Genomic DNA, 23761 nt, shown 5'->3' on the forward strand with positions numbered 1-23761 from the left:
AAATCTTTGTCAAGGGATGCAAAGAAAAACAGCAAAGAGTTCTTTACTTATGTAAACACTAGAATGAAGGGGATGAATCAGATTGGTCCACTTGATATCGATGGTTCAACTGTTGATTATCCTGCTCAGGTAGGTAACAAACTAAACGAGTATTTTGCATCTACATTCACACATGAGAAGTTATTCAGGGAGGGGAATGCCAGAGGTGTATTCAACTCTGGCAGTAAGCTAGATAACCTTGTAATAAGTGAGAGTAAGGTGGAGGAGAAATTGTTGAAGATAAACACCTGTGGTGGATGGGATCTATCCAGTTATATTAAACGAGGCAGTAAATGAAATAAGCAAACCGTTAGCTATAATTATGAGAGCTTCCTTGGACTCAGGGGAGGTACCCATAGACTGGAGATGTGCAAATGTGACCCTAATTCACAAAGGAGGATCAAAGGCTGACAAAAGTAATTATAGACCTGTGAGTTTAACTTTTGTTCAGGAAAATTAATGGAGGCACTGGTTAAAGAAGCACTGCAGGATCATCTAGGCAAGACTTCAGTTATAGCTCGGATACAGCATGGTTTTGTTAAGGCATCATAGCATCCAATTTGATTGGATGCTATGATGCAGTCACAAAAGAACTGGATGCAGGGAATAACTTTGATATTATATACTTGGATCTTTGAAAAGCTTTTGATACTGTTGTACATGGAAGACTGCTGCACAAATTGGAGCAGAGTGACACTGGAGGCAAATTGCTGCTATGGATAAAGGAGTGGTTGAGGGGGAGAAGACAGAGAGTGGTAATCAATGGACACTGCTCATCGTGGACTAATGTTATTAGTGGAGTCCCTCAGGGTTCAGTGTTGGGTCCATTATTGTTTTCTGTATTTATAAATGATACTGATGATGGTATATCAAGCTTAATGTCCAAGTTTGCAGACGATACAAAGGTTGGCAGGGTTGTTAAGGACACTACTGACACTATGCTCCTGCAACAGGATCTGGAAAGGTTGAGCAGATGGGCTGAGAGGTGGAAAACGAAGTTTAACATTTACAAATGTAAAGTACAGTAAACCCCCGCTATTCGCAGGGGTTACGTTCCTGAGAAATGTCGCAAATACCGAAAATGCGAATACTGAGTTATGGCTCCCATAGTAATGAAGGGGTTCCGTTCCAAAGTATGAAATATATAAGAAAAACTAGTCTAAAATTTTGTCAATGTATGTATTATACAGGGTGTTTCAGTTAAACGTTTCAGAACTTCTAAGAGGGGTAGGGTACATCCTGACAACTCGAAATCATATAGCAATGTAGGGTCGGAAATGCTTTCCTGAAGCGGTGTTGTACACAGAAGCACCATAAAAAGAAAAGAGACCATAAGTGAGAAATCGTTTTAATAATACATGAAAAGAAGCAAAAGGTACATGGATTAAACTAAGTGTTCGAAGTTTCTTCCACGGGCTACAATGCACGCCTCACATCTCCGACGCATGGACATCCGAACATTCTGGAATACTCCAGGCGAATTTCGAATTTCTTCGGCAGCTACTGCGATTCTTGCAACCAGCTCCTCAGCATTGTCAACAGGGGTGTCATAAACTAGCGATTTCATATGACCCCAGAAATAAAAATCAAGACATGATAGGTGGGGTGACCGAGCAGGCCAACGCACAGGACCACCACGTCCGATCCACTGTTGACCAAATGTGACATCCAGGTAGTTACGAACATCTCCGCTATAATGGGCAGGGGCTCCATCGTGTTGGAACCACATTGTCTGTTGCGTCGATGCAGAAATCTGTTCATCTCTCAAAAGTTGTAGCAATACTTGCTGCAGAAAAATCAAGTAGATAGGTCCGGTTAGATGACACGGTAACAGGTAAGGTCCGATGAGGTGATCTCCCATAATACCGGCCCATACATTGACCGAAAATCGAATCTGTGCTGCACGACGTCGTATTGCATGCGGGTTCTCGACCGCCCAGATATGGTCGTTATGCGTGTTGAAAATTCCTTCCCTTGTGAAGGATGCCTCATCGGAAAACACTTCAGCAGGAAAAAGGGGATTTGTAGCACATTTTCCAAGGTACCACTGTGCGAAAGCAATACGAGGTTGAAGAAACTTCGAACACTTACTTTAATCCATGTACCTTTTGCTTCTTTTCATGTATTATTAAAACGATTTCTCACTTATGGTCTCTTTTCTTTTTATGGTGCTTCTGTGTACAACACCGCTTCAGGAAAGCATTTCCGACCCCACACTGCTATATGATTTCGAGTTGTCAGGATGTACCCTACCCCTCTTAGAAGTTCTGAAACGTTTAACTGAAACACCCTGTATATACCTTCATAATATGACTATGTACATAGACAGTACATAGTGAAATGCAAGTGTATGGTATCGAAATGAAAATAAGAAACAATTTAATATTAAATGTAATATTAAAATGTATATTTATTAGAAATTTCAAACAAATCTTTCAAACCAGTGCCTTTGCGGGATAGGTTTTTTAGAAATCCCGCCAGTGCTATCACCAGTTTCGCTAAAGTGTTGATAAAGGAGTTTTGCCTTTTCGAGAATGATGAGTGAACTTAACGGAATTTTATTTTCAGTTCGGTCTTCTATCCACAGATTTAAAGCTTTTTCCATTTTTTCTAATTTAACATCACGAGTCACAGAGCAAATTTTTGAAGCAATTAGCGCGTTTTCACGGACACTCCGGTGGATGTTTTCTTTCGATTGTTTGATTGATCGTACCGTTGACTCTGATTTTATAATGTTTTGCCACCGAGGAGACACTTTCACCATTAGAAATTTTGTCTAACAACTCAATTTTATTCGCTAATGTCATCACATTCTTTGATATTTTCACATTATTCTTATTATTCATAGCCATATTTTTGTACGGGTTAGAAAGAACTTGTCCACAATAAAGTCACTTTCTTCCGTTAACACACTCGAAAATGTCTGTTTTACACTTCAAAACAGTAGATTTATCACTTTTGTAAGCATATCAATTTATAAATTTATTCAATTTATAAGCATATAAATTAAAAGCAAATGACGAAACCTTCCATGACAAGCACATAACACACACTGAACAAGGATTAGCGAGAAACATCCACACTCGCGATTTTGTCACCCCTCTCCCCCACCCACTGAGCGCTGTTTTGACCGGGAAAGATAATTTTAGCCACGCCCATGTTTTTTTATGGCGGAAAATATTCACGGCACTTTAAAATTCACCCTTTTTTTAGGTTTCATTTTTATATTAAATCGGCGATCGCGAAACCGCGAATAGCGGGGGTTTACTGTACTACATATGGGAAAGAGCAACCCCAGCGCAACATATCAACTCTGTGGTGCTACACATTAACAGTGGTAGAGAATGAAAGGGACCTCGGGGTGGTTGTGCAGGCAGATATGAAGTTCTCTGAGCAGTGCAGACGGGCTGCAAGAGTAGCTCATGGTGTCTTATCAGTGATATACAGGAATTTTTCTAGCACGGATAAGGAGGTGATTATTATTTCCTTGTATAATAAGGCAGTGGTCCGGCCACACCTTGAGTACTGTATACAGGTCTGGAGGCCTCATTTCAAGAAGGATGTAGAGCTGCTGGAACGAGTACAGAGAAGGGCAACAAGGTTAGTGAACGGAACAAAGGGTTGCTCTTACGAAGAAAGGCGTAATTTTTTCAAATTACAGTGTCTGGCGAGGTGATCTGATAGAGGTGTTACTACTACTACCCATGTGCAGTACCTTGCATTTGTCAATGTTAAATTTCAACTGCCATTTCTCAACCCATTGATCCACTTTTTGTAGAACTTGTTGCAGTAGCCCACCCTGATGACTGTCGTTAACCAACCTTGGTGTTATCTGCAAACGTAGACATTAAGTCTGATATAACTTCATCAATATCATTGAAAACAACAATGGACACAGTACAGAATCTCACTTGTGCAATTTGTGCATGCCACGTTCATAATTATTGATCGCTTATTTATTTATTTACTGTTTTAAATATTACAATCCTGAAAAAAAAAAAAAAAATTGAAAAAATGTATGCAAGTCCGAAGTTATGTAACTCGGGGACTTACTGTATTGATGAATGTGGAGGACATATTGAACAGATTGTGGCATGAATTTCCGAATGGTAAATGCAGTTCAAGTGTTAATTTCTCCTTATAAATAATATATTATATTCATTATATCAGTAACATAGTATGATGAATAAAAATCATGGTAGTATCAGTGTACAAGCTGCACATACTGGTACACAAATACTAGGTGTATAAGTAAATAAATTTGTTGAATTTGAAGTATTCGTTGTGTTCAAATTATTATTATTATTATTATTATTATTATTATTATTAATGGCCATATGGTACAAGGAAGCCTGAGGCTTATGCTGCACCAGCCAAAAAAAAAAAAAAAATAAAAAAAAATTCCCAAGTTACCCCCTGAGAGAGAGAGAGAGAGAGAGAGAGAGAGAGAGAGAGAGAGAGAGAGAGAGAGAGAGAGAGGAGAGAGAGAGAGAGAGAGAGAGAGAAGTAGAAAGGAATCACCAAGAAAGAGAAGAATGATGATATCCAGCTCAGGACCCTGGGTTTGCCAAGCCCATACTCACCAGGTGTGAGCCCCCGGGGTTAATAGTAGACATTAAAAGGATATTAAAATCTGGTGCTAATGAGACATTGAGGGTGTGGAATTTGAATATGGTGTTTACAGAAAAGACAAATGGGACAGGATGAGGGGGGGAGCAGAATGAATTATGCCTTGGTTAAGAAGCATATAGAATATAAGCCAGTGCACCCAGTTGCTTTATTAAGCCAGCGCAATGTTAAGTCGTTCTGGTGTGACAAACACCAGGAAAATAAAAATGGTAGGAATTTATTACAGGCCTAATGACCACGATAAGTGTAATGAAAAATCACACAGACAAATAGAAGGAACTAGTAAAACAGAATGTCATATAATGGGTGTTTTAACTTTCCAAGTATTGACCAGAACTTGTGGGCTAGTTACTCACACAGTAAGAGTTTTTCTGGATTACTGTTTTCTACTGGAACATGTTACAGATGCAACAAGAGAAAGCAGTACTCTCAATCTCATTCTCAACGTTAACTCTGACTAGTTTCTTGATGAAACTAGTGACAGAAGAGGAAATATGTATAATGCACCTATTGGCTTCACTACCGGCACATATTACATGTGTCTGCCCATCGAAATGTAATTATTTGACTCCTAATGGATGAATTTCCATAAAATTTTGTTGGGCTCTTTTAGAAAAATTTGCATTGCCAACCAAAATTTATTAAAATCAGGCCAAAAGAAATCTAGCAGTTAGCATTAGCATTAGTAGAGGCATTTGATGCAAGAAAGCAAGCTTATTCAGCATCAGCCAAAAAATAAATAAATAAATAAAAAAAAAATAACCACTTCCACTTCACCCCTCTGTTCGTTCGAAATACCTGTCCAGCCAAGCCTTAAACTTATTTAGGCTATCAACTTCCACGACAAGGGATGGAAGTCTGTTCCATCAACCAACCACCCGCTGGCTAAAGGCAAATTTCCGCACATCTGTCTTTCCTCAATTTGAATTTATGCCCTCTCAGGTGATTATTCTGAGCAAGAGGGAGAATCCCATCAGCATTGAGCATGCTCAAACCATTCAAGACTTTATATACCTCTGTCAGATCACCTCGCTGGTGCCTAGTCTCCCGACACTGTAATTTGCAAAACTTAAGCCTTTCTTCGTAAGAGCACCCTTTTGTTCCATTCACTACTCTTGTTGCCCTTTTCTGTACTCGTTCCAGCAGCTCTATATCCTTCTTGAAATGAGGCCTCCAGGCCTGTATACAGTACTCTAGGTGTGGTCTGACCATTGCCTTATACAAGGGAATAATCACCTCGTTATCCCTGCTAGAAAAGTTCCTATATATCATCAACAATACACCATGAGCTACTCTTGCAGCCCGTCTTCACTGCTCAGAGAACTTCATATCTGCCTGCACAACCACCCCCAGGTCCTTTTCATTCTCTACCACTGTCAGTGTAGTACCACAGAGTTGATACTTTGCTCTGGGGTTGCTGTTTCCCATATGTAGTACTTTACATTTATCAATGTTAAACTTCATTTGCCACCTCTCAGCCCATCTGCTCAACCTTTCCAGATCCTGTTGCAGCAACATAGTGTCAGCAGTGTCCTTGACAACCCTGCCTACCTTTGTATCGTCTGCAAACTTGGACATTAAACTTGATATACCATTATCAATATTATTTATAAATATTTATAATTATTTATATCCCAACAATATCTGCCTTTGATGTTTTGAGCAATACCTCAAATTCATCAAATTTATTTACCAAACTCCTAGCATTGGTGTACACGCAAGTATACATGCACATGTTCTTTTTCTTAGCTACCCTAACACAACCCATGTGTTTTCTTTTACCCCAATGATTCCCAGCAGTCTCTGAAATATCCTGCATCTTATTTTCCAGGCTGCTGCTCATTCCAATAGAAGCAGTGCAAGAATCACTTTCACCTCTGCCAGTGGCTACTGTTAATCTATTAGTCCTTGTATCCCCCCCAATCTAGCAGTTTTCTGACCCACCTAACACTGCCTCGATAGCATCAGCAAACATTCTTGCACCCTTTCTATTTAAGTGTATCCCATCCCTGTAGAAGCAGTCTCTCCTGTTAACAAGTACAGACTAGGCTGAAAAAAATTCTACCCCCTTGAGCCTTGCACAATCTTTCCAGGGCCGAATTGATCGACAGGGCTCTCATCATATACTCCCTATCATGTCTGGGCAGAATTGCAGACACTTTCAAATTCAACCCTAATTCACAGCTTTTTTTCAACAGTGACCTGTACTTTCAAGCTTTAGTTTAATTCAACAACGGGGGATAATATTAGCTTGTGTGCAAATAGGCCATACTAATATTACTCATGGTTATCTTTTAAGAGGGGAAATTCCTCTTCAGTGTCATCACTGTAACACTGTGCATGCAGTGAAACATATCCTTGTTAAATGCATAAAATATGCAAGAGAATGGCAGAATCTCTTCACTCCAGCCACAACAGAGTAAAAAAAAAAAATTGAGTAATAAAACAAAAGTCTCAAGCATTTCTACTTTTCTCAAAATGATTAATGTATACCACCTCCTTTAGCCAGTCAAAAACTGATTTTCTGGCACTAGTTCTGCAATTCTTCCTATCTTTAAAGAAATAGCATACGTACTTGCCATATGTATGCCGCACTATCACCATAGATGCCGATACACCTAAAAAAATCCCAAATAAACAAACAAATGAAGAATCTCATTATGGTAACAATATAAAGGCAAGTTGTAACCTCAAATATCCCCTGGAAACCCTTGATAATAGAAATATGTAACTATTTCCAAAACCGCCAGCGATTATTAAATTATTGCTTTTTAACAACATTGTGTAATTTGTATTCCACACTATTTTAAATTAAATAAAATGAAAAGTTTGTCAGGAATATGTGTGTCCACATGTGACTCTAAACATACTAGTTTGGAGTATAGATTTCATTATTTTTTCATATAAGTTTCCATTACTGATACATACCATGTAACTTATTGATCATCCCTAAATGGATTATGAAATGTTCTGCTCTTCCTCAAGAAAAAATAATCTGTATTTATGCAACTGAACAGGCTGACATTTCCACATTCTTGATAAGCATCCCTACCTTATGATTATTTTTATCCCTTGGTGTATATAGCTGTCTCTAGTTAAAACCCATAAAATTAATAATAATTCTTTAAAGTTTACATAAGCTTTCTAGTTTTACAAGATTAGATGCATTGTTCCAGTAACTAATTACTCTTTGGCTAAAATTACCATATCAGAGTGATTCACTACCAGTGAGACAAACTTCCAGGAGGTGTGGGGGAACAAAGACAAATCAAATCACATAGCATTGCAGGGTCCGAAATGCCTTTGTCATGCGGTAGAGGACATTGAACAGGAGGGCGCGTGAACAGCGATCCCGCTGGACGTCAGCATTTGCGAACCGGTTCCCAAGGCAGTAGGATGTACGAGTATTAAAACGTTGAACTGATCAACATGCACCTTGCGTATGGAGCTGCTGACTGTAACGGGCGCGCCGCTCTGTGCTTGTACCAGAAACGTTTCCCGCACAGGCATGTTCCTCATCATACAATTTTTGCACATGTGCACAAATTAGGTTACGTGAGACTGGTTGTTTCACGAGAGGTACCATGAATCAAGAGCGAACGATGAGGAAACCAGACAATGAGGAGAATGTCATATGTCTTGCAGAAGGCAATCCGAGTAAGAGTACTCAAGCGATAGGCCAACGATTTGGTATTTCCCAATCCGCTGTATGGAGGATACTGTCAACAAACCAAATGAGTTCATACCATCTGCAACGTGTCCAATCATTGGAGCCTCCGGATTATCCACTCTGGAGGACTTTTGCTACTTGGTTTCTTCAACAGAAACGGTTCGCAAATGCTGACTTCCACGGGATCGCTGTTCACGTGACCTCCCGTTCAACGTCCTCTACCGCATGACGAAGACATTTTGGATCCTGCAAGGCTATGTGATTCCGATTCGTCTTTGTGCCCCCTACACCTCCTGCAAGTTTGTCGCACTGGTAGTGAATCACCCTGTACACCTAGTTTGCAATTACTTTAATTTAAATACAGAGTGACCCAAAAAATTTACTTATTTATATGTTATTGTAACCTTTACATTCAAATTCTAACAGCAAGCCCTTCAAATAATTTTGGAGCATGGCTGAAAGGACACACATATTAATGACAAACTTTTCATTTCATTTAATTTAAATAAAATTAAATAAAACAAAAGACTAATGATAATGAAAAATGAAGACCAATTGCATACAAATAGTGACTGAGATATAACTACAATTAAAAAACTGTTACTTTGCAATATTTGCCTATATAAAGAGCATCACATTCTGAGATTCAACATGCATGGCTCTGATGGCAGACAAACAAGCTGTAGACATGAAGAATACCATCCAGGTTGTATGGTGTCTACAGTGAAATTCCCTACCAGCCAAATGATGTGGGGGTGCATTTCATATCATGAAGTAGGTCACCTGCAGTTTATAAAAGGTTCCATAAATGCCAATGGATACCTGGCTGTATTGGAAGGCAAATTGCTGTCAACCATTAGAGACCATTTCAACCTGCCAAGTAATTGCATCTTTCAGGGCAACTCTGCCCCTTGTCATTGGGGGAAAAGTGTAAATAGGTTAGAGATTTGACAGTAATGTGTTTACATTTGTTACAGGTGAAAAAATGGTTGGAACAATGGTCCATTACAACTCTTAGCTGGCTAGGAAACAGCGCAGATCTGAATCCTATAGAGAACTGTTGGCATCGTGTGGAATCTGCAGTTGCCAGAGAGAAACCAAAGATCCTTTGTGAACTTCAGTAAGCCATAATTCATGTTTGGAACCACGAACTATCATTTGATTATCTTCAGAAATTGATCTTGTCAATGCCTCGACGGTGTGCTGCTGTCATCAGGGCTAGAGGCAGTTCAACTAAATATTAGTGAATCTGGTGAACTTTTCATTTTGTTTTCCATTTAAAATGATAAATAGTGATAATTGGTAATGGATATAATTGGTAATGTTTCAGCCATAATTGTTGTGTTTAAGAAAACTGTTGTATTACGGTTGCAAATGCTCATTTTGGAATATTTTGAAAGCACCTGTCAAATATTACTTAGCTTTGCCTTAACTATTAATAAATATCTTTAATTTATATTTCTATTTGTGATGCTAGTCATTAACGTAACATACAATCGTGAAAAAGTTTAGAAATGAAATTCCTAGGTGATGCACTTTCTTTGAACACCAGTGTAGCATGACATTCATATTCTATGAAATGTAACAGTTAATGAACCCTTTATTGTGTTTTAGTTTGAAACTTCTTCTCAGACACTAACAACACTGTTGCAGTTACCACAGCGGTTACGGTTATTGTCCTTCTATACCACATGGAAAACACTTCAATTTGAGTCTCACCTAGACAGGAGTACCGTTTATGGGCATTATTACCACTTGTTAAGTTCATTGGTTTTGGTAGAAATTTGTACAGTTCTTGATCCCAGAAAGAAACCCAGGTTTTCATCCAGCAAGCAAACAGACACAGAATAGATGCAATTTACTGAATCAGCACACCAATGCCTCATGATCATTGTTACCTTGATGCAAAAAAAAGAGAGAGAAATAATCTACCCGACACTAACATAACTACTGTTGCATTGATTAAACATCTGTAGAGAAACATTTGTGTTCAGAAAATTTCCACACACAAGTTTTATTCTCTGATACTCAGTTTTGTATTAAATTCCTGAGTATAGCTTATTCTATCCTACACTAAAAGCAGGATAGACTCTTAACTTTGTCATATTAACAATTTTAATCAGTAAGGGGATCAAAAATTTGAGGCTGCCTGAAAGATATTACAGTGCACCCTCCATATACTATACTTCTTCATACCGTGGTTTCAGATATACTACAGGTATGATATCCCCCATGACAAATTATGAAAAAAGTGTCTTCAAAGAACTAGCAATTTCATATTGGAAACTGGAAAAAGTGAATACTGTATGTACTCATATCTACTGTACATCCTACTACCATATTTCCAAGAGGAGAAATTGGCTACTATATTCACTTTGATATATTCAGTTGCAGAGTAATTTTTGTAAAAAACAGGTCTCATCAAAGACTAATTACTGTGGATACCCAGTTCTCCCATCAGCTGGTGGTGTAATAAAAGAGTATATCAGTGGAATGCTGATTATAAACTACCTCTGGAGGGAGATACTGCTACCATTCTTCAAGTGGGTTACAAAGTAAATTTTTGTAAACAGCAGCACATGACATCTTGTTTCTGCTAGATATTACACCTAGATAGAAAAAATTGCCAAGGGGTAACCCAGGCAAAAATATACATGAGCTGACAAATGATTTATGGAGAAATCATGTCACTTCCTATCGTGTCATGAACACTATGATAGGCCGGATTTTAAGATTGATTTTAAGTAGTTTTCTCAAAACACAGTAGATTCTAGGGCATCAGAAATAAATACACAGTAAATGGCCATCAAAAGAGTTAAGACTGGCGAAACAAAATGCAGCATGTTATTCAAGAATTTCAAAAGGAATGATATGCAGTTGGATGAAAGAGGAAGAAAAATTGCAATCATTCATAGACTCCGTAGAAAAAATAGGCCTCCACAGATGGAAAACTGGACTTTGTGAAAAATAGGGATGTGAACCAGTGCTTATACAAGTGGTTTTTACAAAAGCATAGTGAAGTACCAATAAATGAAGTAATATTGAAAGCACGGGCACTTAAATTTCATAAGCTATTTGGTGGAGATAATGACACATTTAAAGCTTCTGAAGGTGGCTTTGGATATGGAAAGCTCATCACATGATATCCCAGGTTAAGTCTTGTAGTTTAATCTGCATTTGGTGACATTACAGAAGTAGAAACATTTACTGAACTTTGTGCATAATGTGATTCAAGATGGTGAATTCAGAGAAAAACAGTTATTCAACTCTGATGAAACAGTGCTGTACTATAAACTCCTCAACGTCACTGAATATTAAAAAGACACCCAACAATGGGGTCATGAAAGCTAACAAAGAGAGAATGCAAACTGTGTGCAAACAAGACAGGAAATCTCAAGATAAAGACATTGTGCATCATTAAAAGCCAAATCTCTTGTATTTTAAGCATGTCAGGATGAAATTTTTACCTGTGATTTAAAAAATAGCTCCAATGCTTGAGTAACATGTGATATTTTATTACATTGTCAAGTTTACATAGAGAAAAATCATTGTAAACTAGATAATCCAGTTTATATTGTTAATAATGGTTACTTATAGTAATGTTATCAGGGTTACTAATAATATTATTTACATGATTAATTAGTAACCCTCGAGTGTAAACCCCCATGTGCAAGTCCTGAAATACAGACTGTATATTTCCAGTATACTTATTATACTGGAAGTGTAAACCAACATAAGCAGAGTTCAAGTTGTGACATCCAAACCACATATAAAAATGCCACCACTCTGCTTATTGGAGGCTTGAAGTGGTGAAACACATGTTCAGAGGAAAGTTCTGGTAGCTCCCCATCTCTTCCATCATGTAGTATAACTAATATCTGTTGTGGTTATGATGGGCATCGTGGCGAGTCCACTCTTTCAAAAGTTACAGTTGTCAACTGGTGTTTGTAGGCTGGCTGCTAGATAGTCCACCACACCACACCAAACGTATTGGTAACTCTCTAGGAAGCTCCAACATCAGCTAGTGTATAATCTCACTGCCTCTACTCTGCCAGACAGTGACTAGAGGAAGTCCATGTAGTGCATATGTGGGTGGATTGTTAAAGTCACGTTATGTCAGGAATATATTTTATTCTTTTCATGTGTATGCCATATCCAAAAACTTCCTTTCTTCATCCATCATGTCCTCCCCACCTTTTATTACTATTGATTAATTAGTACCGGGCGGTATAAAAAATTTTTATATCTGATCAGTTTTTTATTTTTGTCGATTTTATATTTTTATAGCTGATCGGGTGGTATAAAAAATTTTTATACCACCCGATCAGCCAAAAAAAAAAAAAAAAAAAACACCCTTCCCATTTCACTGATCCGTTCACTCAAAATGTTTGTCTCTTTTTTTTTTTTCTTTTTTTTTTTTCTTTTTTTTTTTATGTGAACCCCCAAACACGAGAGGTATTAGAACCTATAGTACTTAGTACCGTGCTTGGGTTGGAGGTTCAGAAGACGAAAGAAGATATTTGTTGACATTGGATTTGACCTTCTGTAGATTGTAATTTTCAGGAAATACGTATGAAGGAAGGTTGTTCCAGAAAACGGCAGTTGAATGAATAAATGAGGAAGATGAAAAGTTGGTTCTGTGGGTTTGAAGTTGGACAGTAAATGGATGTTTGGCTGGTGGCGGCATGTGTTTGGACTGTTTTGAAAGAGAGAGCGGGAATTATAGAAGCCAATTCAGAAGAACAGTGCCCATGGAAGTATCTGTAGAAGAAGCATGCAGCAGGAAACAGTACGTCTATGAGAAAGCGGGTGGAGAGACTCTGTTAGAGATGAATCATTAATTAACCTAACTGCTGTCTTCTGAATGGAATCAAGAAGCCTGAGAGAGGTTTTGGGGGCACCATCCCAGATGTGGGAACAATATTCCATAGCAGGGCAGATTTGCGATTTAGACAGAGTGAGCAGCTGTTTGGAAGAAAAGTAACAAGTAACACCGAGAGCGAAAGAGAAAACCAAGTTTTTTAGATGCAGAGGAAGCAATATTTGTAATGTGCTTGTGCCAAAAGAGATTAGAAGTCAGGGTAATACCCAAAAGAGATATACCATTTTGCCTAGAAATCGGAGTGTCACTAAAGATAAGTATAGGAGCAGAAGAATCCTTTTTCCGAGATATAAGACAAGACTGAGTTTTAGAAGGGTTGAAATCAACTAAGTTGTCTTTGCCCCACTGGAGAATTACCTGAAGATCGGCATTTAAGGAATTGGTAGCAGATTTTCGAGAAGTTGAAGCTGATTCAGCAAGACATGATTTCTCAAAATGGAAAGTGGAATGCAATGTGCTGTCATCGACAAAACTATGGATAGGATTTCCAGTCAATGGAAGAAGGTCATTAATATACAAGAGGAAAAGAGTGGGGGAAAGAACTGAACCTAGGGGGACACCGGCATTAGTGGAGAATTTAGAAGACACAGAACCATCTACCATCACCCTCAGTGAGCGATCAGAGAGAAAACTGGATAACCAATTACTAAAAACAGTTGGCAAACCATAAGATGGAAGCTTGTTTAGAAGACCTTTATGCCAAACACGATCAAAAGCCTTTGAGATGTCAAGAGCAACTACTTGTGTTTCACCGAACCTTTCCATTGAATTAGTCCATAAATGGGTAACATAGCCCAGAATATCACCAGTGGATCGACGCTGACTGAATCCATACTGGCGATCGTTGATCAGATGGAAGGTTTCTAGGTAGTTTAAGAGTTGGCGGTTAATTGATTTCTCCATTACTTTAGAAAGAGTAGAAGTAATTGCAATGGGACGATAATTGGATGGGAGGGATTTGTGACCCTTTTTAGGAACTAGCTGGATATGAGCAAATTTCCAAGCAGAAGGAAAAACACCTTTGGAATAAGAAAGTGAAAAACGGCGGCATAGAATAGGAGTAAGTTCAGGAGCACAGGTTTTGAGAACAAGTGGAGAAATACCATTAGGACCTGGAGCTTTCTTAGCATCAAAATTCATCAAAATCCTTCTGATATCCTTTTGACGAAAGACCACAGGAGGCATTGAATGCAGCGTGTTGGGAATGGTGGGAAGTGTTTTACCAAGATCATTAATACATAAGCTGGAAGAAAAATGGGATGCTAGTAGGTCAGCTTTATCCTTGGCTGAAGTGACAACAGAACCATCTGGTTTGGACAGAGGTGGAAGCAGAGATGGGCAAACGTTGCAGCCATTAGCTTTGGCAAGAGACCAGAATGCTCGGCTACCATTAGGGCAAGAAGCAAGTTTTCTACTCTTAGCCTGTTCAAACTCTAGTTTGGACTGATTAATAACTGCTTTACAATTGTTGCGAGCTTTGGTGTAGGCAGAAAATGAAACTGGAGAATTAGAAACAAGCCAATTACGATATGCAACATTCTTCTCTTGAACAGCCTTAGCACATTTTGAACAACCTTAACACGTCTAGTTCTGCCTTGAACTTGATGAAAGTTTGTTCCAATTATCAACCACCCGCTGGCTAAATGCAAATTTCCATACATCTATTCCACAATTGTCTTTCCTCAGTTTGAATTTATGTCCCCTCAGAGGAGTAATCTGAACAAGAGGAAGAATCCCATTAGCATTGAGTTTGCTCAATCCATTCAAGGCCTTATACACCTCAGTGAGATCACCTTGCAAGTGCCTAGTCTCCAGAAGCTACAATTTGCAGGACTTAAGCCTTTCTTCGTAACACCAACCCTTTGTTCCAACTCACCAATCTCGTTGACCTTCTCTGTACTCATTCCAGCAGCTCTACAGCTTTCCTAAAATGAGGCCTCCAGACCTGTATACAGTATTCAAGGTGTGGCCTGACCATTGCCTTATACGAGGGGACAATCACCCCCTTGTCCCTGCTAGCAAAATTCGTGTATAACATTGACAAGACACCACGAGCTACGCTTGCGGCCTTTTTGCACTGCTCAGAAAACTTCATATCTGCCTCCACAATTACCCCCAGATCCCTTATATTCTCCACTACTCTGAGTGTTGTACCACCCAATTGATACTATACTTTGGGGTTAACTGCTACCCAGCGGTGAGCTATAGTGGGCTCGCGAGAGCCCATTGTTATTTTTTTTTTTTGAAAATTTGCAAGCCCATTGTTGAGACGATCATTTATTTTGCAAATGAAATCCTGAATGCAATTATTGAGTATCCAGAGCCGAAACTACGGTGGAGTGAGTGGGGCCCCCATTCCCAGCATTTTAATGGTGCAATCGATCGGTTATGTATTTTAAAGCTGCTTTATTTCTGATTTAATTACAGTCAGACCTCTGTTTAACGAACTTCTTTATAGCAAATTTTTTTTATTCCCCTTGGTAATTACATTTAAAATAGTTTCTGTTGAAGAAAGAAAATTTCTATGTAACGAAAGAATTAGGAGAGAACTTTGTATCCATTGTTCTCACCTCTGGCCTTTAGGTAATTAGAAAGTGTGAATTAAGGGTGAAAGGGATTACCATTTCACAATGTTAGTGGTGTTCGTAAAACCTAGTCAATCACATACCAAGAAGTCGCACTAGTCAATATGCTTTCCACAAGTTAGATTCTCGACACGGATTATAGCCTCTGGTCAACCTGTGTTGTGGTTCCCCTTTACTCTGACAAATGGGCGTATGTTTTTCGGAGAAGTGAGTGATCCATGCCTTCCAGTAAATTTCTCATGTCTATGTTTACATGGTCACAGTAGCTGAATATCCGTGTGATTCTGACATTTAGAGGGGAGGCAATGTAGAGGGCAGGATTGAGGCAACTAAGATATTATATAAACCTTACAAAGATGAAATGTTGGCAGATTTTGAAACTTTGTTGAGCCTTTCACCGTGTAGAAAATGTTCTAAAATATAGTGGCATACAGGCAATAATTTAAAAAAAAAAAAAAACTGTATCACCAATCTCCAAAAAAATAGCAAGAATTAAGGATGATTGCTAAAGAACTTAATGTGGAAACTATAAAGATCAGTTGTGTGTTCGGGCCACAATGAGCAGCTTGCTTGCAGATGGCAATTGTGGGTTGAAGGAATAATCCCCCTTTGTGCAAACATTTTGAATCAGAAGTTAAATATTCTAGATTATTAAATCGACTTTTAAATTTGGAATATCTTAACCATTTAGCACTAATGATTGACATCCTGCAGAAGCTCTCTTACCATTCAGAAGCTTTACAGGATCACAGTGGTAAAAGCATATAAATTAATTATTCGAACTATCAATGCTATTGCTAATTTGAAAAATTCTGAAGGAAATTATGAAGTTAAAATTGAGATCATGTTGAAGTGGAAAGAATTTGAAGGAATCAAAATCGAAAGTAAAAAGATTACCTGGCAAGACGGTGAAAACCAAATAAGAAATTTAAGTTTTATGATAAAATATGAAATAAAAATTAAGGATTTTAGAGATTTTGTCGAAGACAGTTTATCTTTAAAATCGAGTGAAAATTACCTTTTCAATTAAGAAAGCCAGAAAATGTCCTTGAAACCATTGTGATTAGCTGTGCTGAAGCTGAGTGAGCTTTCAGCATAATGAATAATATTGTGAAAATTAAACACGTTGCAGATTATGGTGACCATACATCTAAATGGAAAACCATTGCTTCAATTTGATCCGGATCGTTACGTCAAATCATTCCTCTGTAATCATCGCTCAGCTATTGAACAAAGCAGAAGATTGACAACAAATATTAATAAAGAAATAAATTCTATATGGCAATTTTTAGAATAAATTTTTCTTGAATATTTGTGAAATAATTTTTTTTTCATGTACTTTTTCTAGAAAGTTTGTTTTTAAGTAATATTTGTTTTTATATTGTGATAGTTTTTATGTTATTTATGATAGGGGAAATATTTCATGTTATTTTTTATGCGCAATATTAAAATTTTATCATGAAAAAAATGTATCCATTATATTTCCCTAATTGTTAAAATAAAGACGAATAAAAAAGTTGCGTGTGTGCTGAGCACGCGCAGTAGATGGTTTATGCGAAACACCCTTTGCATTTCTTTTAGGTATTTTGATTTATATATATCGATTACAAAATAAAAGAGCTTTTTTACTGTAAATATTTTATTGATCATTCACAGATTTTCTAATTTCTGGAAGCCAAGATATAATGGATTTATGATTACTAAAGTAAGATATGTATACTTGCGAGTGCAACGTATCTAAATATCTCTGTAAAATAGCACCAATTGATGTACTGATCTTGTAGTTGAAGCAACATATGCAGCTGTTAGCAGAACCTAACTATGGAATGTTACAAAAATGCGAGATAAAAAAAGAAATTGTTGACAAATATTTGTATTGTTGCAATCATACTTACTGGAATCATACATTGCAGTCACACTTCCGGAAGCATGATTGCAACATCGTACTATTCCAAAATTCTAAAAAGCTAGAACTCGAGAGACTGTCATATCCAGTTATCATCGATGCATGACGACCAGGTTTTTAAGTTGTTTTTTTTTTTAGATAGACCTGGGAACGTTTTACACATTCACTTATATGCATAGTTAAGGGGGTAATAAGCCGCATCTGTCCACCCCCTAAATCTGTCCTGACTTGAGATATCATACCAGTTGCGAAAAATGCATCACACACTCTAATCGCACTACTAGTAGTGCGAGTGTGGGAAGAGCCTCTAGTGGAAGCCGCGGATGACGTCATTTCTGTGACCAATCGAATTTACTCGGTAGAAAGTCGGAAAATTGCAACCCCATTGTTAAAATATTCACTGCTCACCACTGCTGTTACCCCTATGTAGTACTTTACATTTGTCAATGTTAAACTTCAGTTGCCACCTCTCAGCCCATCTGCTCAACTTTTCCAGATCCTGTTGCAGTAGCACACTATCATTACTGTCATTTACAACCGTGATATACCTCCATCAGTATCATTGATAAATACCAAAAACAACAATGAGCCCAACACAGAATCCTGGGGGACTCCACTAATAACATTAGTCCATGAAGAGTCCATTGATAACCACTCTCTGGCTTCTTCCACTCAACCATCCTTTTTCCATTGTAGCAACCACACTATAGTGTCCAATCATATTGGTCAGACAAGACTTCCCCTTAACAAACCCCTGCTGTGTCTGAACTATAACTGCAGTCTTGTCTAGATCATCCTGTATCACATCCTTAACCAGTGACTCCATTATTTTCCCTGAAATAGAAGTTAGTCTAACATGTTTCTAATTAGCCATGTCACCCTTTGATACCCCTTTGTGAATTGGGGACACATTTGCACATCTCCAATCCATAGGGACCTCCCCTAAGTCAAAGGAAGTCATCATCATAATGATGGCTAAGGGTTTGCTTACTTACTTTGCTGTTTCCTTTAATATAACTGGATTGGTCTCATCCACTCCAGGTGCCTTTCTTATGTTCAATTTTAACAATTTCTCCTCCACATTGCTCTCAGTTATTACAAAATCATTTAGCTCCCATCGAGAGTTTAATAAGCTTCTGGTGTACATTTCCCTTCAGACCTCCTCATGTGTGAATTTAGATGCAAAATGCTCGTTGTTTGTCAGTACCTCAGCAGGTTCATCAACAATCGAACCGTCGATGTCAAGTGGACCAATCTGATTCATCCCTTTCCTTCTAGAGTTTACATAAGTAAATAAGACTTTACTGTTTTTCTTTGCATTGTTTGCCAAAAGTTTCTCGTAATCAGCCTTTTCCTGCCTAATGACCTTTGTGACTTCATTACAGACTATCTTATATCTATCATAGGTAACTGTGTCTCCTGATAATTTATATGAATATGCATCCCATGCATTTTTCTTCCCTGCCACAAATCTCATTAGGTCATCTGACATCCATTTAGGCCTAAACCTTGAACAGTATTTCTCAGTTTGTATGAAAAGCCTAGTAGCTTCCAAGATTAATTTCTTGAATGTCTCCCATTTAGAATTTGCTGTTGGTAACATCATCAACTGGTCCCACTGTATAGAATTTAAAAACTATTTGAGACCACTGTAGTCACCTTTACGAAAGCAAAAACTCTTGCCCCTGATGGTAGTTACATCTTTAAGTAAATCCGACATCAGTACACTGTGATCACCGCCACCTAGTGGTTCCTTTATCTGCAGATTCTTAATGCATGAAGAATCACTGCTGATAATCAGATCAAGATTATTACTCCCTCTGGTTGTCTCTCAAACATGCTGCGTAGAACACAATCATCCAATAAATCCACAAAAGTCTTGCTGGTGTGTGAGTGACCAACTCACAAGTTCCAGTCTATATCTGGGAAATTAAAATCCTCCATTATAAGACAAGCTGATTTACTGGCCCACTCTATTTCCTTGTACAGTTGTTTATTGTACTCATCGGCGTCATTAGGCCTATAACACACGCCTACTCTCAACTTTGTTTTCCCAGTGCTTATGTCACACCAAACCGACTCAACACTGCACTGGCCACCCATGTCAACTGGGTGCACTTCCTTAGATTTTATGTGTATGGATGGTATGCCTCCAATTTTCGTCTTCTGATATATCGCTTCCCATCCAAGCCATGCTGGTTGAATTTTGATTCATCAGAAAAGATGGTGGTGTCCTATTACTCCTTTTTTTCATGAAACATGCATTTTAGCCCAAACAAGTACAGTAAACCCCCGCTATTTGCGGTCACTGATTTAATATAAAATGAAACCTAAAAAAATGTGAATTTTAAATCGCCATGAACATTTTCCGCCATAAAAAATGGGCGTGGCTAAAATCATCTTTCCCGGTCAAAACAGCGCTCAGTGGGTGGGGGGAGAGTGGTGACAAAATCGCGAGCGTGGATGTTTCTCGCTAATCCTTGTTCAGTATGTGCTTGTCATGGGTTTTGTTGTTTGCTTTTAATTTATATGCTTATAAATTGATATGCTTACAAAAGTGATAAATCTACCGTTTTGCAGTGTAAAAGACTTTTTTGAGTGTGTTAATGGAAGAAAGTGGCTTTATTGTGGACAAGTTCTTTCTAACCCCTACAAAAATATGGCTACGAATAACAAGGGAAATGTGAAAAGATCAAAGAAGGTGATGACATTAGCGAATAAAATTGAGTTATTAGACAAAATTTCTAATGGTGAAAGTGTCTCCTCAGTGGCAAAACATTATAAAATCAATGAGTCAACGGTAAAATCCGCCGCAGTGTCCATGAAAACACGCTAATTGCTTCAAAAATTTGCTCTGTAACTGTGATGTTAAATTAGAAAAAATGGAAAAAGCTTTAAATTTGTGGATAGAAGACCGAACTCAAAATAAAATTCCCCTTTTCATCATTCGTGAAAGGGCAAAACACCTTTATCAACACTTTAGCAAAACTTTTGATAGAACTAGCGGGATAAGTTTTTAAGCTGTAGCAAAGACGCTGGATTGAAAGATTTGTTTGAAATTTATAATAAATATTACATTTAATATTAAATTATTTCTTATTTTCATTTCGATGCCTTATGCTTGCATTTCACTATGTACTGTCTATGTACATAGTCATATCATGAAGGTATATATAATACATACATAGACAAAATTTTAGACTAGTTTTTCTTATATATTTCATACTTTGGAACGGAACCCCTTTATTACTATGGGAGCCATAACTCAGTATTCGCGTTTTCGGTATTTGTGGCATTTCTCAGGAACGTAGCCCCTGCTATTCGCGGGGGTTTACTGTAATTTCTTCCTCATTTGTTGGGTCAACAAAGGCTTCTTCTTGGGCCGATAGGCATGCAGACCACATTCCAAAAGCCGTCTTTGGATATTTCATGCACTTGTTTCAACACCAAAGGCCATCTCAAAGTCCAGTTTTAGATCAGGAGCACTAGCATGACGATTACGAAGGCATAGCTGTTCCAAATATTGATCTTTGGAAGGCATAGTCACTATCTTACAGCCTGATCCAGGTCTTCTCTTCACTTCACTGGTTTCATGCTTTAATTTCAGCACCCGGGATACTGTTGACTGGTGGCAGCCTATTTTATCAGCGATAGCACGCATAGAAAGCCCTTCCTGGGACAGAGCAACAGCTAAACTTTTTTTCCTTGTTGTCAACTGAACATATGACGCCATGCTTACACCTCTTCAAAACAGAATACTAATGAGCGTGTATACTTTCCAACGCCGTATTTATAGAAATGGCTGATGCGACACTGTCTAATGCAATAGAAGCATTATCTAATGCAATACCTTTGCCTTGCAACAAACAAAATGACAGTAATCAAACAATATCTTTCAAACAATCACTAAAAAAAATGCTACTTTTTTTAAGGTGATGCAGTTTTTTTGTCTGCCACTGTATGTGAGGTTATTCAATGAAGAATGAACATAATTTTTTTTTTCAGAACATACCTTTATTAATGATCCATATTTGGATGGCTATTTTCAAAGCAGTCCCCATTTGATTAAATGCACTTACTCCAACTCTGCCATCCTTCAAAAGCATGGTGGAAGCCATTTTTTGATATACCTTTAAGAATCGGCTTCTATGTCTTTACAGTTTCTTCTGATGACTGGAAACGTTTTCCTCGCAGCTCCTTCTTTAACTTTGAAAATAAATTTTAAAAAATCACAGGACACATGGTCCAATGCTGGCTAGCTGGCTATTCGATTACATTATGAATAATGTTAGGTCTCTCGCCGTGATGCAGCATCCACCCACCTGCATGCAGTTGTGGTTGTTTGCAGTTAATGTAATCCCACAAAGTGTGCAGTACAGTTCTGTAGTAAGCTCCTGTAACGGTCATGATGTGGCACGACATGCTAGTAAACTATTCCTTGAATGTCAAAAAAAAAAGTGGCCACAACCTCCCCTGCAGAAAGGCACCTCCGTAGCCAGGTGGGCAGGAGCGGCAGTGCATAGTACACGCTTCTTGATTGGACCAGGGTTCGAGCCCGTGACCACCAAATATAGAGGATTTGGAAAGGTCGGGGAATGACCACCGCATATCCCTGGAGCAATATGGCCTTAGTTGCTAATGTTCCTAAAAACCAAATAACAACAATAACATCTCCTGCAGAAGCCATAACTTTTGCTTTTTTCAGCAATGATGTAGACGTCCCAACAACTCAGACTTCCCTGAGAATAAGCAACAACTTCCCTTGTTGCTTACTCTCTGGGAAGTACTGCTGTAGTGACAGCAGTGATTGCAGCTCCAGGACTACTGATTTTTGTGAGTCACATACATATTTAAACATTCTAAACAACCTGCAAAATAGCACTACAAGCATCTTTTATCATTTCATACACTTCAGCTGATGTTTTCTTGAAACAGAAACAAAATTTTGAGAGCAGTGTACTGTTCCTCGTGTGTCATGTCCATTGTCACGTAGGCAAAACTTAACAGGCATAAACTAGGCCAACTGCCGAGGTCAAACCATGCACATGAGTCAGTTGTGCAGTTGTTATGTAATGCAGCTTGGTTTGGTCTTAAATTCCACAGGTTATTCAAGAAAAATTATGATCATTCTTTATTGAACAGACTTCATATATTGTATTTTAAATATATTGTGATTTCAATGGATAATTGCAAATATGTATTAAAAATTTGATACATTAGTAATTATGGAAACTAAAAGCATAAATGTTAAAAATCAGTTCCTATATGTTCATGTTTTCCAAATCAGATTGCAGTTTGAGAAACACTAATATAGATTGCCTAAAACAAATAAATCCAATTATAACATTTTCGTTATGCTAGACCGCATTATGATGTGTGGTTTTGCATAACAAAATTTAAAAACCATAATGATGTATTACAGTTTTTAAATTTTTTTTATTATTTTTGACAAGACATAAGTTTTTATTTTCTTTTACTATTTCATCATATTTAAGGTGTTTTCTTTTCTTTTTTTAGTTTTCAATCAAGAATCTGTACAGTCATCACTCATTCAAGTGCAGTCATCTTGTACTGATGCTCAGAAAACAAAGTGAGTACTTTTAGTAAACATTCTGTGAAATTTATCTGTTTTGTGTTCCAGTTTAACATCATTTTAGCTTTAACTGTTAAATTTTGCTTTTTAATAAGAGTATTAACTTTTTATGCCTAATGTGTTTGTACGTATCACCAGTTAAAAATTACTGCTATTCTTCTTAAGGTGGTGAGTCTCATGTACAGTGTGTTATTACTTCAGCTAATTATTTCCTTTGTCTATTTTTCTGTCTTCTTTCCTTTGACAGTATTGTTTATATTTAAAATCAACATCATAATGATCAGGAATTTTAATGGTTTAAAAATGAAAGGCATGTTTGTTTGTACGTATCACCAGTTTGTTTGTACATAATGTGTTTGTACGTATCACCAGTTAAAAATTACTGCTATTCTGCTTAATGTGGTGAGTCTCGGGTACAGTGTGTTATTACTTCAGCTAATTCAGCACATACTTTCTT

General features: G+C 37.7%; 1 protein-coding gene across 2 annotated transcripts in view; it reads left to right on the forward strand.

Annotated features, from left to right (window-relative positions):
• The window catches only part of IntS3 (integrator complex subunit 3), a 1056838-nt gene that overhangs the window by 969105 nt on the left and 63972 nt on the right, over positions 1 to 23761 (forward strand). For both annotated transcript variants that reach the window (XM_090368499.1, XM_090368500.1), the window contains one exon: positions 23229 to 23301. In XM_090368499.1, coding sequence (XP_090224625.1) covers positions 23229 to 23301 — 73 coding nt within the window. The remainder of the gene's footprint in view (positions 1 to 23228; positions 23302 to 23761) is intronic.

This window comes from Mastigoproctus giganteus, chromosome 2, assembly GCF_048544385.1.
Source record: "Mastigoproctus giganteus isolate SK-2022 chromosome 2, ASM4854438v1, whole genome shotgun sequence".
NCBI lineage: Eukaryota > Metazoa > Arthropoda > Arachnida > Uropygi > Thelyphonidae > Mastigoproctus > Mastigoproctus giganteus.